Source organism: Pagrus pagrus (assembly GCF_965226575.1).
Source record: "Pagrus pagrus genome assembly, chromosome: 3".
Taxonomy (NCBI): Eukaryota; Metazoa; Chordata; class Actinopteri; order Spariformes; family Sparidae; genus Pagrus; species Pagrus pagrus.
The window spans coordinates 21705393-21720216 of NC_140187.1; the positions used below are offsets into that span (position 1 = coordinate 21705393).

At 42.1% G+C, this 14824-nt stretch overlaps 1 protein-coding gene across 1 annotated transcript in view; it reads left to right on the plus strand.

Annotated features, from left to right (window-relative positions):
* Positions 1-13542, plus strand: part of mdfi (MyoD family inhibitor) — a 30749-nt gene extending 17207 nt beyond the window's left edge. Inside the window, exons 4-5 of the mRNA XM_084347031.1 lie at positions 7624-7989; positions 9310-13542. Of these exons, the coding sequence (XP_084203157.1) occupies positions 7624-7989; positions 9310-9563 (620 nt within the window). The 3' untranslated portion in view covers positions 9564-13542. The remainder of the gene's footprint in view (positions 1-7623; positions 7990-9309) is intronic.
* The last annotated feature ends 1282 nt before the right edge of the window (positions 13543-14824 follow it).

Consider the following 14824-nt stretch of genomic DNA (forward strand, 5'->3'; position numbering starts at 1 on the left):
TTTAGCTGTAATAACTGTTGTTTAAAACAATTCAGTGCTGGCATGCTAGTGGTTTAAGATGGCGACCAAGTTACATGTCATCAACCGGTTTCGCTCCTCATTTTCCTTTCACTTCTCTACTGTCTGAAAATAGAACAAAGGGGGAAAAAAGAAAGATAAAGGAAAAAAATGCCTGAAAATATGCAAGTTGTCCCTCTCTGTCCATTTGTATAGCTTACCACTCAACTTGTCATGTTTAGCCAACAACAATCTAGGGTTTATGGGAAATGGTGTTTGTTGAAGGTTTCTCCCAAAAGAAATATGAAATAAACAAAACAATTATATCCAGTTCTTACAACCTACCATCCCTGTCTAGACACATGGACTAAACCACACAACATACAGTTGAGCCTGTGTTCCATGGATGAATTTGTAGTAATTTGGGTTATTACAAATGTCATGTGATTTTCCAGAAGTTCCCATTTGACCTTGGCTCTCTTTCTGAGATCTGTGAAACTGATTCTTTAACCAGTCAATCCCAATTGTCATTGCTGCAACACAAGTAGCTACTGTAGCCAGCAGTTTGACTAATTGCAGAAAATTGCAGGAGGAGAGATGAATGTGTCTCACATTGTGTGTGCTTTATTTACACACAGCTCTCCAAGTCTAAAGTCTACTTCCCAACATCTCCAGCTATCCAATCATGACCCTCCCTCCTGGGTGTATCAGCACCTCTCCACCTCAACTTGCTGCTGAGGAGTGTCACAACACCTGGAAGTTTTCCTTGCAGAGTCATATCACTATATCACTAACCGCCACCATTCCCCTTGTATTACAAGTCCGACGGTTATGTCTCACTCTGTTTCACTCCCCTTGATGTGCAGTCACTCCAACGCTCTGTATCAAAGCCAACGATTACGCAAGTATGCTATGTCATTACCCCACCGCATATATTTTTCTTGCTTTTGCTCCAGTTTGAAATAAGTAGAATCTCAGCTCAATTCTCAAACTAGTTTTACTGTGTCATTCATTCACTTAGAAGACAGAGCGTCACAATAACGACACTCTGAGCTAAGTCGCCTGGATGCCTGGCTGCTAACCTGACAGCATTGTAAAACTTTTTAAATGCCCTAGAGTAGTCTAAATCTGTCCTTCCTGCCCTTCAAAGAAAAGGAGGGATGGCGTCAGAGAATGAGTGAAGAATGAAAGGACGGATTGAGGGGTGAGAAGACGGTTGAGCAAGCTGACATCCGAGCATGTGTTAGAAAGCTACGAGCATTTTTCCTGGAATTCAGCACCAGCCATGGGTGACATGCACAAACACACAAACCTGGCCCCGCCGTAATAGCTAGTTTGTGGTAACTGAATAACCAGCAGTCAGTTCAGCCAGGAAGTGGATAAGTAGGTGAATGCAGTGTGTTTTGAGTTGAGTAGGTGTGTGAATGTCTGCTGTCTCTGTCTATGTTTGGGCCTCTACCTGTCCTGTCTGCTGCGTTCTGTGTCTATTTCAGGGTGGAAGGGTGGAGAGCGTTGGGTTTAATTTTCTCTCTCACTCTTTCTGCTTTATTTTACATCCCAATAAAACCTATGAAACCCACCAGTTCCATATGCTGTGTAGGGAGGGTTATGCAACTACAGTAGGCTTGGACAAAATGTACAGCCATGCACACCAGTCCTCACTGGCCTTCCATATGCCTTTATGCGCCTCCTCCCTTCATCCATAGCTTCCTCCCTCTGCAACTTGCACAATCACACATGTGTTCACGGGACAGGAACCACAAACTAAACAGTGCTAAAAACTCAGGTGAACGTGGACAGCTTACGCCCGCCTGTCTGCTTCATGATGTGTTTTTCTCTCTGCCTTGTGTGTGTGTGTTTGTGTATCTTTTGCGAGCCACTATCAGCCTTTAAATATGGCCTGCATTCAATCAATCAGTCATCAGTCATGTGTTTGTCTGGCTTCATAATGAGTGTGAAGACATAACAACATAGCTGTGACTCAAGTCTGTGGTGAGGTCATGGCTGTTTGACATCTGTGTGTTTGTGAGCGAGAAGGTGAGAAAACAGAAGCGAAAACAGACAATTTCTCCGTCTCGCAGTGATGACATCAGAGCTGCAGTATGTGTCTGGCCCTGGGCCTATGACAAGCTGTCTGAGAACAATGTGCAGAGCGAGCTGTTAACATATGTGCATGTGTGTGTGTGTGTGTGTGTGTGTGTGTGTGTTTCTGGCTGTCAGTGATGTCATGAACACACTGCTGTCGTTGACGTCACGGTCGCAGCAGGATACACATGTTCACAGATGTTGAACTGATTGCACTCTCATAGACTCGAAATGATGACACATGTAATAATGAGTGACAGCATCACAGTAGCGTTTATGACACATTCAGTTTGTTTATTTTCACAGTTTGAACTATTTTCACAAAATGAGACAGGAGGCAGCCGTTTTTATTCAAGTGCCAACGAGTGTGTGTGTGTGTGTGTGTGAGGGAAATGCTGAGCGGAGCTGTTTGTTATTATCTTGTCATCAACGGGGAGGAGTGTGCAGTGTGTTGCTGGTGGGAAATCTAACAGGACTGTGACATCGCCTTTAATTAGAGACCAGTCACTGAGCTGAAACTGTTTTCCATCTATGCCCCTCTGCCCTAATTCTCTTCTTCTTTTTCTCTCAGACTTTCTTGTTTCTCTGTCCTTCTTCCTCCGAATTTACTATCTCCTTCTTGGTCACATAACCACATAACCACATTTTACGTGTGCTGTCAGTTCAATAACGGTGACACAGAGCTGAGTGTTGGAAAGTCCAGCTGTGTGGGTGGTGGTTGGTCATGCGAGGGGTCATCTGTGATTCAGGAGGTGGCTGGTTGATGTCGCAGGTCAGGGATGAGGGTTGCTGTGTGTCATTAGTTCTTGTAAGTTTGCTGCCTTTTCTTCTTTTCTTCAAAATGTAGGTCTCTATAAATGAAAATACTTGCACAAAGTTTCCATTCATATGGAAAGGTGAAATTCATACAATGAGTCAAATGTTGCATTTAGGTGCTTTTCCAACAGCTGGGCTGAAGGAAATAAACAGAGTGTCTGAATGTCAAAAAACAAAACAAAAGAAGACTGGAAGTTTTTTCCAGAAATGGAAAGATTTTGGTGCAAGCTGTTATTCTTTTGCATCAGCTTAGGTCACATTTCATGTGTTCATGCTCACAGGAAAACAAAGTAATGTACATGTCAAATCACAAAACAAAACAAAACAAACACAAAGGACTAATTCCCATGCACAGCTGTGTTTTTGCTAGAGGAGATTTCCTCTGCAAACATGTGTAGGCACGAACACATCAGTCAACATTCAATCAGTCGACACTTTAAGTGGTGATATAATTTGGCCATATTTAGGATTTTTTTATGTGAATACTTTACGGGCGAATGAGAATATTGTAGCTCAATAATTCACGTTTTATGCCATTGATTTGATTTGTTGATTATATGTGATGTTAGTGAGTGAATCTGGGGTTGATTACACTCGTCTGTGTCCGGAAAGAGTTCCAACAATAATGTTTGAACTTTGACAATGAGGCAAAACAAAGCAGGCACATGCAAATACATAATCGTAATATAACTCATGACTATTATCTTAAGTGATAGACTGTACATTTAGACTATACATTATAGTCATTATCGTTATAATGAATATCTCAATATTCATATATATATCTCAATATAGTGATTGAAACATGTCTATTTCACACAGTGACACACAGTGAACTTAGACCTGCCTATTGCACCTGTCATTTTAGCCAAAAGTTGAGTCACAAATTCTTCTTGCAGTCACACCTAATTCTGAAGCAGCGGTCTTGTGCATCTGACTGAACTCTCTCTGAAACACATGACTTTTTATAATGTAGTGAGAGGGTGCAGCTAAACAGGCCTCATTAACGCTGTAGTGCTGGTTAGAGTGCTGCACAGCACACAGAATTGTGGGGACACCTCATTGAAAACTGTTTTAAATAACATTATACAGCACCAACTTATCATTTTCCCATTCTCACAGTTTTAGTAGTTGGCACTTTGGCAGTTAAAAACAACCCTGCAAGAAAAAAAAAACCCAGAAGGGAGTCATTGGGTAAGATGTTTTATGGGAGACTGGGGGGAATGGATGCTTTAGAGTTTTAGTGGGTTTTGAAATGTTGTGCAAATGTTGAGAAACCTGAAGTTTTTGTTTGTGACAAACAAGCCATGCATGGTTCTTTATTTTCATAACTGTTAGCAAATGTCTTTGATACCAAAAAAATTCACTGCAGGCAATCAAAATGAGCAGTTTGGTTTCAGCTAATTCAGGAAATATTTGCCTTGACACCCAGATAAGTTGTTTACAGTGTTTTATTATATCACAGTACAGATTTGTGACTGCACCCATCATTTTTCACTGTGTTGTTTTCTTTATTTCTGAGAATACAGATGAAACAAAAATCTCCATTTTGATGGATTTAATCTCACGTCTATGTAGCTCAGCAGCACTTTCAACACTTTAACCTACATAGGCAGACAGAGTGCAACAGAGGAGACGGTAGGATAAAGCAGCTGGAACACAGACAGACAGACTTCACCGTCACTCTGGTGACTCATTCCAGCAGAGGATAAGTAGAGAGAGGGATGAACAGCAGTTCTCTGGGCCGGGAGGGAGGTGTGTAAGTACAGGGTAGCTGAGAGACGCCAGGAGAGGAGGAAGAGGTGGAGGGTGTGTGAACGGTGGGCGAGCGGGGGGGTGCTGATGGTGACTCACTCATGCTCACTTTGTAGCCCAACAGTGCACATACACACACTATACCTGAGGTCACTGGACCCCCAGTGGCCAACACTGCTGTGTTAGCACCACACACCCGAACACACACATATGCACTCTGTGGTTTTCCCTGTCTCATCATGTTAATCCCGCAGTCATTTGGGCTCTTTATTTGCTGTTATTTTTAAGCAGCTCCCACTGCTGAATCATTGTGTTTATGAGTCACACCCATGCATCCTCCTGGTCCAAATGTGCACAAGCAGAGACCCATTTCTTCAGCTTTCCTGCTCTCATTCCATCTTACTTTCTTGATCTCAGACAAAGGGACCTTGTGTTTCTTTGTGTGTCCACACGTGTTCTCGCATGCATATATTTGTGTGTCTGAGTGGGCCTAACCTCAAACTCTGTTTGGAGACCGTCCTGACTCCTGAGCCCTGTCTCTCTCTGTCTGTCTGCCTGCCTGCCTGCCAGATCCGTCTATGTACTGTGTTCATACACTCGCACAGACACACCACAAACTCGCAAGCAGTATGAATTTCTCAAGAACTCACAACCCCCCCGACAATACAGACCTAGAGGGAATACTGAAAAAATTGTGCACAGCTTCCCCTCCCCTCTCTCTAATCCCCTTCTTCTCTTACCGACCTACATCCTGGCCAGCTCCGGGTGTTAAAATACAGTATTGTGCAAAAGGCTGGAGAGAGAGACAGAAAGGGAGGACACAGAAAGGGAGGAGATGGAGTGAGGGAGGAAAAGAGGAAGAGAGAGATAGACATAACACAGGAGAGCAGCAGGTATTGACTTTTGACATACTTTAGAGGAGAAAGTATGGCTGCTTCGCACTAGTCCTGCACATGCATGCACGCCTACACACTCCTGCACACACACACACACACACTGGCCCTGCAGCGTGCCAAACATCTGGAGCAAAGTTAGAAAACGCTGAATGAAAGAATCTTTAATAACACTGGATTGGTTGTGTGACCACGGCCATCAGCCAATCAAAACAGGCCTGGATGGGTTATCTGTCTCCAAGCGGTTATCGAACGGACGCTTTTATTACCAGTCGTGTTTCATAGCTCGAGCTCAGGACCACACTCTGTTTGTCTCTCAGAGCAACTGTGTGTGTGTGTGTGCCTGTGTGTGTGTGAGGTACAGAGTTTCTGCTTTGATTTTCTGTGGCTCTCTTGTACTCTACCCTGCCCCGTTAATTCTCACCACACCTCTCGACACCATATGCTTTCAGGTCAAAAAAAATATTTAGGGCCTCAATAGGATGGTATTAAATACTACCATAATAAAATAAAAACCAGGCTTCCATTTTATTCTTCTTTTCAGGTTGTGTGTTTGGTTTGGCAGCCAAGGTGAGCGTTTCTACCTCCCTCTCTCTTGCTGAGTAGTTAGTCCTCCTCGGTAGCACTTGGAGGTAAAATATACCAAGTGTTACGCTCATCCGAGATTAATTGCGTGCAATGTTGTGTCAAAACTGCATTCTTCCATAAACCCAGGTAGAGAAAGGATGGGTTTTTCCAGAGACAAACACTCCTCTCTTCCTCTCTCACACGCTTTCATTTATCTTGTCTTCTTTTTTCCTGCAGTCTCAGTGTAGTTGTGTAAGAGTCTAGACAAGTAGGATCAGGGGTCAGCTCAGTAAATGCATAGCTCTTCCCTTGAGCTATTGCCTTTGGGGTGGGCTTTGTAATTGGACTCAGTTTCCCAGAGCCTCCCTCTCCATGACGCTGAGAGGGGCCTCGGCCCTGTCTCAGAGCTGTGCGATCAGCTCTGTGTTCCCATGAATGCGTTTTATATGAATGCTTTAATGATATGTTCACATTCCCATATGTACATTGCCCATATATGAATTGAAAGCACTGTTGGTCACTGTAATTGTTCCTCCGGTCTATACTGGCCACAGAGACCCCTTCTTAGAGCCAAAGCAAATATGATGAGACTGGAATTGGAAGATATCGGCTTTATTTGTCCAACTCATCAATTTAGCTTCAGCTGAACTCTCAACGTTGACATTTATTTTTGAAGAAAATCTCTTTGTGGTCAGTACACACGAGAGACAACAAAGAAACCAACATGCTTTCAGTGTACTAACTGTGGACATGTGAGTATTGTTTCAAGACAGACTTGAAAAAATGCGAACCTATCATTATGTTATAATAACAACTGACTCATCTTACATTTGGGATCCATCTTTACCAGAATCATAAGAGGAAAAGTGTTCAGCTGAACTGAATAGTAAACCATCAATAATTGTGACAGTTGATTGATCATTTAAAGTCATTTATCAAGTGAAAATGTCAAACATTTCCTATGTCCAGTTCCTCAAATGTGAGTGATCGATCTTTAAGGAATTCATAATTTAAATATCTGGTGAATCGAAGAAGTTGCAGTGTTTCTTTCTTCTGTTTCCAAACGGTGCTGCAGGGATGACATATTTTTGTAGGTTAACCCAGAAGTAAGCATCAACCTGGTTCCTTCGTCAAACAGCCTCAGGATTGTCCCATTGGATTTTGATTATTTTAGAAAATAAGCTCTGTGGCAAACACAAGTTTATGATTTGCACACATTTTGTTCATCAGGATAATCTGCAATGGTTTTGGTTTCACCGCAACTAAGCGTCTCATTTCACTAAACTATAAAAACCTAAACACAAATAGATCAATCTATGAGTTGTAAAGTTAGTAGAGTTAGAATAGTTTGCAACAAAAGTCCGCCTGTAAAGATGGAGTAGTGAACAGATGACTCTCCGTGTTCAACGTGATGATGTTAAATGATGGAGGTTATTTTGTCCTTTTGTTTTTAAATGACAAGAGCGTTTGTATTGTCATGTCTTTAAAATGACTTCTTGTCCCTCCTCAGCACAACCAGCAGCCAGATCCATGCCCGTCCACCACACCCAGCCATGTCGGACACAGCCCAGCAGCCAACTGCGCAACGGAGCCAAGCACCATGCCCATACGCACTCCCCTCACACGCACTGTCCGCATCACACGCACACGCCTCACACACATGCAGTCCAGTCCAACGGGGTCAGAAACGGGGGGCCTCATCCTAAGCTGGGCTCCCTCCCCAAGGGCGGCTCATCCACCTCCTCATCGTCCTCGTCAGGACCCAGACACACCAAGAAGTTGCAGTCAAACCCCTCCATCACTTCCCAGAGCAGCAAGCGGAGCAAGAGCAGCTCCAAGAGCAACAGCTCCCAGATTCCCACAGAGGCACAGGATGGTAAGATGCAGAAACTGACAGAGGGGCGGGAGGAGAAGGAGGGATATCTAGTGAGGTTCACCATCATAGTCTTTACCTCATGTCTGATCAGATTAGTGCAGTGTTGGGCCACCATGTGCAGCCTGAAAACGTTCAGTATGCTTGCCATTGATTGTGCAAGAGTCTGTAATATTACTGGAGTTAGAGAACACCACTCTTCCAAAATATCTCCTTACTTGGCTTTTTGATGATAAGTGCTGTCTCCACCTTGATCCCACTGATCCAAAATCTCCCACTGGTGTTCAATTGGGTTGAAAACTGGTGATTGTAAACACCAGAGCATATGATTCACATTATTCTCATGCCAACCAAAGCATTCAGTGACCCTTCGAGCCCTATGGCTGTCACCCTGAAAGAAACCACCGCCATCAGGCTAGAAAAGTTCTGGCGATCACTCAGAACAAGTATTGATTTGCAGGGTCTCGAACCATGCCAGCAAAATGTCCCCCGCAGCACAAAAGACCCACTGTTTTGTTATATTTCTCCACTCATTTATTCAGTGCTTTCCTGTTTTGATTCGTCAGCCATCTGTATCCCGCTATTTTAACCTTGTCATTTCTGCACTCCTGATGAGCAGCTGCTTTGAAAGGCAGGTTTGTTTCACTACCTCTTGTCATTGCTTGAGTGGCTTTGTCTTGAAAAGAAAGCAGGCTTTAATCAACCACACTTAATGCCAAGCTGCAAATGGCATGGTGTTTATCAGTTTCAACTCAAGGTTATATACTGAAAGACATCTTTTCTTTTCTTTAATACTTAAAAATACAGATTGTCATGTCTGAGTAATGCGTAATGCTGATGCTGAGAACTCAACAAAGAGGAGAGTGTTTCAGTGTTTCCAGCAGAGAGACATACAGTAAAGATAACAGGCATATTACCAAGGGTGATTTGGTAAGACAATAAATGTTATTACTGCTAAAGAGCAAATGTCGTAGCGGGTGTGCCAACACCACCAGGAAATTTGCAGTCCGCAGTCTCTGGCCTGGCACTGACTTTTTTTTGTTTTTTTTCAATTTTTCAATCATCTTACATGATTTCTGAACAACTTCCAAACTATTCCAACAACCTTAGTTCCATTTTTCAATTTGCTTTATTGGCAAGACATGTAAATACTTTTATGTTGCCAGAGCATAGAAAAAAAGACATTGGATAAAAGAGAAAGAGAAAAGAAGTAAAGGCGATTAGAATACAAACTGCTTCCATAAGAGAAGAATTATGAATGATGAATGTTAAGAAACCCACTCTGTCTCTCTGTCTCTGTCTGTCTGTCTGTTTTCTCTCCAGACTGCTGTGTTCACTGTATTCTGGCCTGCCTCTTCTGTGAGTTCCTAACTTTTTGTAACATCGTGCTGGACTGTGCCACCTGCGGCTCCTGTGCGGGGGACGACGCATGTTTCTGCTGCTGCTGTGCGACGGAGGAGTGTGGCGACTGTGACCTGCCCTGCGACATGGACTGCGGCATCATCGACGCCTGCTGCGAGTCTGCAGACTGCCTGGAGATCTGTATGGAGTGCTGCAGCCTTTGCTTCTCCTCCTGAGGCCCGTTAGCCACGACCACGGGGAGCACCGTCCATGTCTGCTACACACTCCCACAAGCCCAGGAACAACTTCGACCAGTGTCTTCACGGAGCCGAGAGGCTCTACACCCGGTCTTTGTTGCCTTGGCTCTGTGGTTTACTCTATATTGGCTGGCCTAGTTGGCTCCACATTATGTCCAATGTTTCTTACAGGGTTTGCCAAGCAAAAGATGTGACCTAATGCTGAGAGCAGTCACTGGTGAATTCTTCCTTCCTCTTTTGATCAAACGATGAGACAGTAGCCTCTCCTGCCTTGTCTTTGCCGTGGTCCATTGCTACACAGCTGGGTGTATGGTGCAGAGTGAGTTCCAGCTGTGGTCCACGAGTGTCTGCGGCCCGTGCAGACCAGGCCTCCGGACCCTCACAGAACAAGCTATTATTACAATGGAGCCCCTTGTGCCGTCTGAATGACTGGAGTTCTCCAAGCATGAAAAATGACCTCCAAAGGCAAATGAGAAAATGGCTCCATTTAACCGGATTTTAGTGTTTCTGTAGATAAGAGCAGCAGCATAATGGGAAAATGGACGCTCAGATCTCAATAGAAATGTAGTCTGTCCTCCTGTCCTTGGCAAGGTTAAAGTCTTCCAGTTTGATTGCATACAGTGGCCTTTACACACACACACACACACACACACACACACACACACACACACACACACACACACACACCCTAAGTGGAGGATTGCTGTCTTTGTCCTTGTTGCAATGCACAAGATAGAGAAAACGTTAATGGTGGCTTGTGGCAATATTACAGACAAATTATTTCTTTTGTTAATATGCATCTCACTCAACGGACTTATTCAGAGAGAAGAACCATGAGAGCGTCATGCGTCAGCCTGAAGATCGGTCCAATTAAATGAGTACTGTAAGTGATGGACATCACAGAGCGGATGGTTGATAGCATCTGTCATGGACACATTCTCTACTCCAACATGTGAAGGGAGAGAGTTCTTTAATCAAAAGCTTCTCCTCGTTTAATGTTTCACATCCTGTTTATCTTTACTGTTTTAATTTGAGGGGCTTTGGCTGTTTTCAGCGAATTGTTCCTCGTCCGAACGGTCAGAACTGGCAAAGGACTGGTAGAGGATTGGAAGGCATCATCTCTTTTTGTAACAAATTTCTTTTTTTTTTGTCATTCTTGCTATGTGAACAAAGGGCCTTGGCTTAGCTGAAGGCCTGAATTTTCAAGTAGATTCCTCGCCTTTACCAAATCTCTATTAATCCTTGTTTTGTAGATTTTAGTTAAGATATTTGCATTTCTCCTCCAATGTGAAAATCACATTTCTGTGTTATCGGGTTTTGCCGGGCTCTCTGTAAAGCAGACATTGCTCAACATCTAATTTAATTCCTTGAATGAAAATCTCAAGACATTATGCTAAGTTAGATCCACACGCTCGTAGAATGAATGGTACGCTTTTGATAACAGGCCCGCGCTCTTATATGCTCAGATTCACACCTTCTCCAACCCAATACCTCTTGAGATGTTACCTAGATCTGTTGTACATTTTAAAATGACTTGATACAAATCTCTCTTCTCTCTGATCAAATACTATTTGTGCAATCCGTTTTTCTTTTTTTTTTTGGAAACACCAAAGGGTTTTCCTCTTACTGGACCTTACTTTCTAGACCTATAAATACTTGTACATTGAAGGGTTTTTGCTATGCTAATGTGGCTGTGGTTAATTAAACCCTATTTTAAGGGCTGATATATAACACTGTTGATTAAGAATAAACACTAAGGCTGTAAATCGACCTGATAACACCTAAGCAGAAAATGCAAGTTTTTGGGAATCAACTAATGCAACTTGAGAAGATATTTTGGCAGTTGGGACATGTTCAGACAAAATCCTGGAGAGCCCTGGAAAACAATGCAATTCTTTACAATACAGAGAGATTTATGAAGGCAGAACTGGATGATATAATGTTATGTACAGAAGTGATTGCAATGTTTTTTTTTGTATTACTTACAAGGTATTCCAAGTGCAAATTCTGGTGCTGGTGTTTCATCTGGGGACATGTCTTCTGTCACCGGAATAACATTGTGACAGAAAAGAATAAAAGTGCCTTGTGACAAATATTCCAGCAAGCAGTGACCCATGCGGGACATCGGCTGACACCATCCAGGCCGAGCAAATAGTTGTGGTAAGACGTGTGCCCGAGTATTGGATAACCAAACTCGGGCCACGTTGGAGACAACGAGAAATAAAAGATGTGGACCAACAACAATAGCCCATGTGGCACTTGTGGTGTACTTGAGGTTTAGTTGTGAGTTGTCGGACTCGGCCCACCCGTGGTGCTGCACCTCAGCTGTATTTCTCAGCCCAGACTTGGTCCAGAACTGTCCATGCTGTTCTCTTTCCACGCAGCGGCCGCGCCTAACGAATGAAACTATGACAACTCGGCCTGCGGTGACTATGCAATGTTGGGCCGCGTGCTTGCTGGGATCTGGGGGGTGACCAAAGCCAACCCATATGAATTTAAAACCAAAAAAGAAACATTTTCCTTAACAGCACTGATGTTGTGTCATTACAAATATTTGAAAAAAAAGTTTTGTACCACTGGAGTACAATTTGTACACAACGAGCCTCCAAAGGTTAGTTAGTTACAGAGTCAACAAGCTAATGTTAGCATAAGTGGTCTCCACTGTAGACAATAGCATAGCTTCTCTGTCCGTTAGCTTACAGTGTTTAAATAAACACTTCACTTTGCTTTCATGGTTTGTTAAGGCAAGCAAGAATATGATTCTGATGTTTTCAACTGGCTCACCTTACTCCTTAAACAATAGCTTCACTGTTATGTACCCCAACCCAATTGACATGTTGTTTCCTATCATTTATGACTCTGCACAACCGCAGCCTCACTCAGTTTAGCTCAAGTTTCAAGACTTTTACCACTCAGCTGCAGCTTCTCACCGGGCTCAAACACAGTTTGAAAGTCCAATATTTTAGGCCTTCAAAACCATGATAAATCCAACTTTCATAAACGCCAATCTCACAGACAGGCGTATCTGTGGCCTTGATCTCTGTTATGCTGAATTGATTTTATTTTGGTCAAATTCCTGTTTCCAGCACAGACGTAACTGGAGAAATAAAGTCAACAACCTGTGACAGACAGCATGGCTTTGCAACTCTCCTTTTAACAGTAGATCTTATAAACATGTCTGAGGTTGTTGGTTTCCAATAGCAGCTTCACCTGGGTCTTTGAAGAGGTAAAAATGTTCCTGTTGGACTGTAAAGTGCTAAGTGGTAAGTCAGTCAATACTACAGCTAGAGTTTGCTATGCAGCATAAATCATGTGAAACAACATTTCATTAAGGACTGGGTTGAAAAACAGTAAAAATATTATTTAAGCTTAATTTAATGATGTTGGCTTTTTTTTTTTATGACTTAGTCATTAAATGCTACTTTATGTCTATAGTATACTGAGAAGTGCCTCACAATTTGTGCAGAATGGAGGCAGTCTGGAGGGATTGAAAAATCTTAATTGGTTGGTCTGGATGTAGAAAGTCCCCAGGTGAACACCCATCTTGCATTTAAACCATTTGTAGATGATTTAGAGATATGGATATGATGTTGTGTCTGTACCAGACAGGACATCATCTCATTTCAAAATATTTCCCTTGTATTAAGTCAAGCTATTTCAGTCATACTGGAAGAAAACACAAGTTTACTTTCAATGTTTTGCATACTCAGTATTATCAGTGTTTTTGTTACAATTACCATGACCACAGAAATTTGTACCTGTTGACTTTCATGGATTTCCTATTTTACTATGAGATGGAATTTGGATATTGGTTTAAAGGGCTGGCCTCCTCTGCTAGTTGTCTGGAAGTTACCCGAGCCCAGCTGAATTGTTACTAGACTTTAGTCCACTATAATGTCATTTTGTTTACACTACCCCCATTTAATGTCCGTTTGAATTGCTGTCCTGGAAGTCACATTAAAATCTCTTTGTTTAATACTGAATAAACAATGTGAACTCCAGGCTACATGTATCATTCTTTCTTTATTTTCACAAAGGCTCCAAGCTTATTACATTATGCCTTAATACCTGTATAAATACTCATGTTGTACTGTAGTCTAGCCTTTAAAAGATGTCTGCGTAGCAGTGCTATCAAATTATCTAATAAAATCAAAGAATCATTTTTTCATCACCTGGATAATGCTGAATTACTGATATGCAGTATGCAGCCTTAACTATTATATATTTAAACATTTGACCTTCCCACCTGCACTAACTATTAAGATTGTCTGTAAGACTAAATCTGTCCACTTAACACATGGAAATAAAACACTTGAACTGATAATACTGTAACTGCCAGCACTTAATCTGATAATAATTCATCTACTTATAAGTTGTCTTTGTGCACAAATTTAAATGTATTTACCAATGGTGAGCTGGAGGCATCAGATTTCTTGGCTGTTCCTTACTTGTCCTTTCTTCACCCCGTTACATGGCAACTGCCGTGCAGCTGATTTAAGTTCAGACTAGGTAACTAGCCTGAACCCAGCTCAAAAAGTCATATAGGATTTTCCTGTGTCCTGAGTCCTTTAGGAGCACCAGGAATTTCTAAAAATTACAGGAAAAAGTTTTGGTTCTTGTAGGATTTTCAGTCCTGTTCGAAATCTTTTTTTTTCTCCTACTGGTTCAGATAAAATCCCTTTAGATTCATATACATTTAAAAACAATCCGATAGTACTTTGTATTCCTTTATGAGACAGAATGTTTGATTCTTGTAGAGGTTCATGTAGATCTGTTTTTTTTCTGTTGGATCTTACATAGAAATATTTTAAATGTCATTTTTACAAGAAGTACCAACAGGACTCTTTCCTTCCTGAAAATCTAACTTGGTTAGAAAGAAAGTTTTACAGTTTCAGCGTCGTATTCTGTGATTGGCTCGTTCATTGTAGTGTTCTGAGGTGTAGAGAGAGCTCGAGGCTCTGTAGTCGTTCTGAGTAGCTGGTGTCGTGCGTGACTTAATAAAACCACACTTAGTTCCAGTGATCAAAATTAAAGATTTGAGCAGACTCAAAGTGTTTCCTGCATCTTCGATCAGATGCATGTGATGATTGTAAATAACTGATGCAAACTGAAGTGATTTCCTAAAAGCTCTGGAATATGCAGTATTCAGTCTGAGTTGGCCTGTGAAGGATTGTCTTAAACATACTCATGCCTATCACCATCATAACATTTAACAGTTTTGTAGTCAAGACCATCTAAAC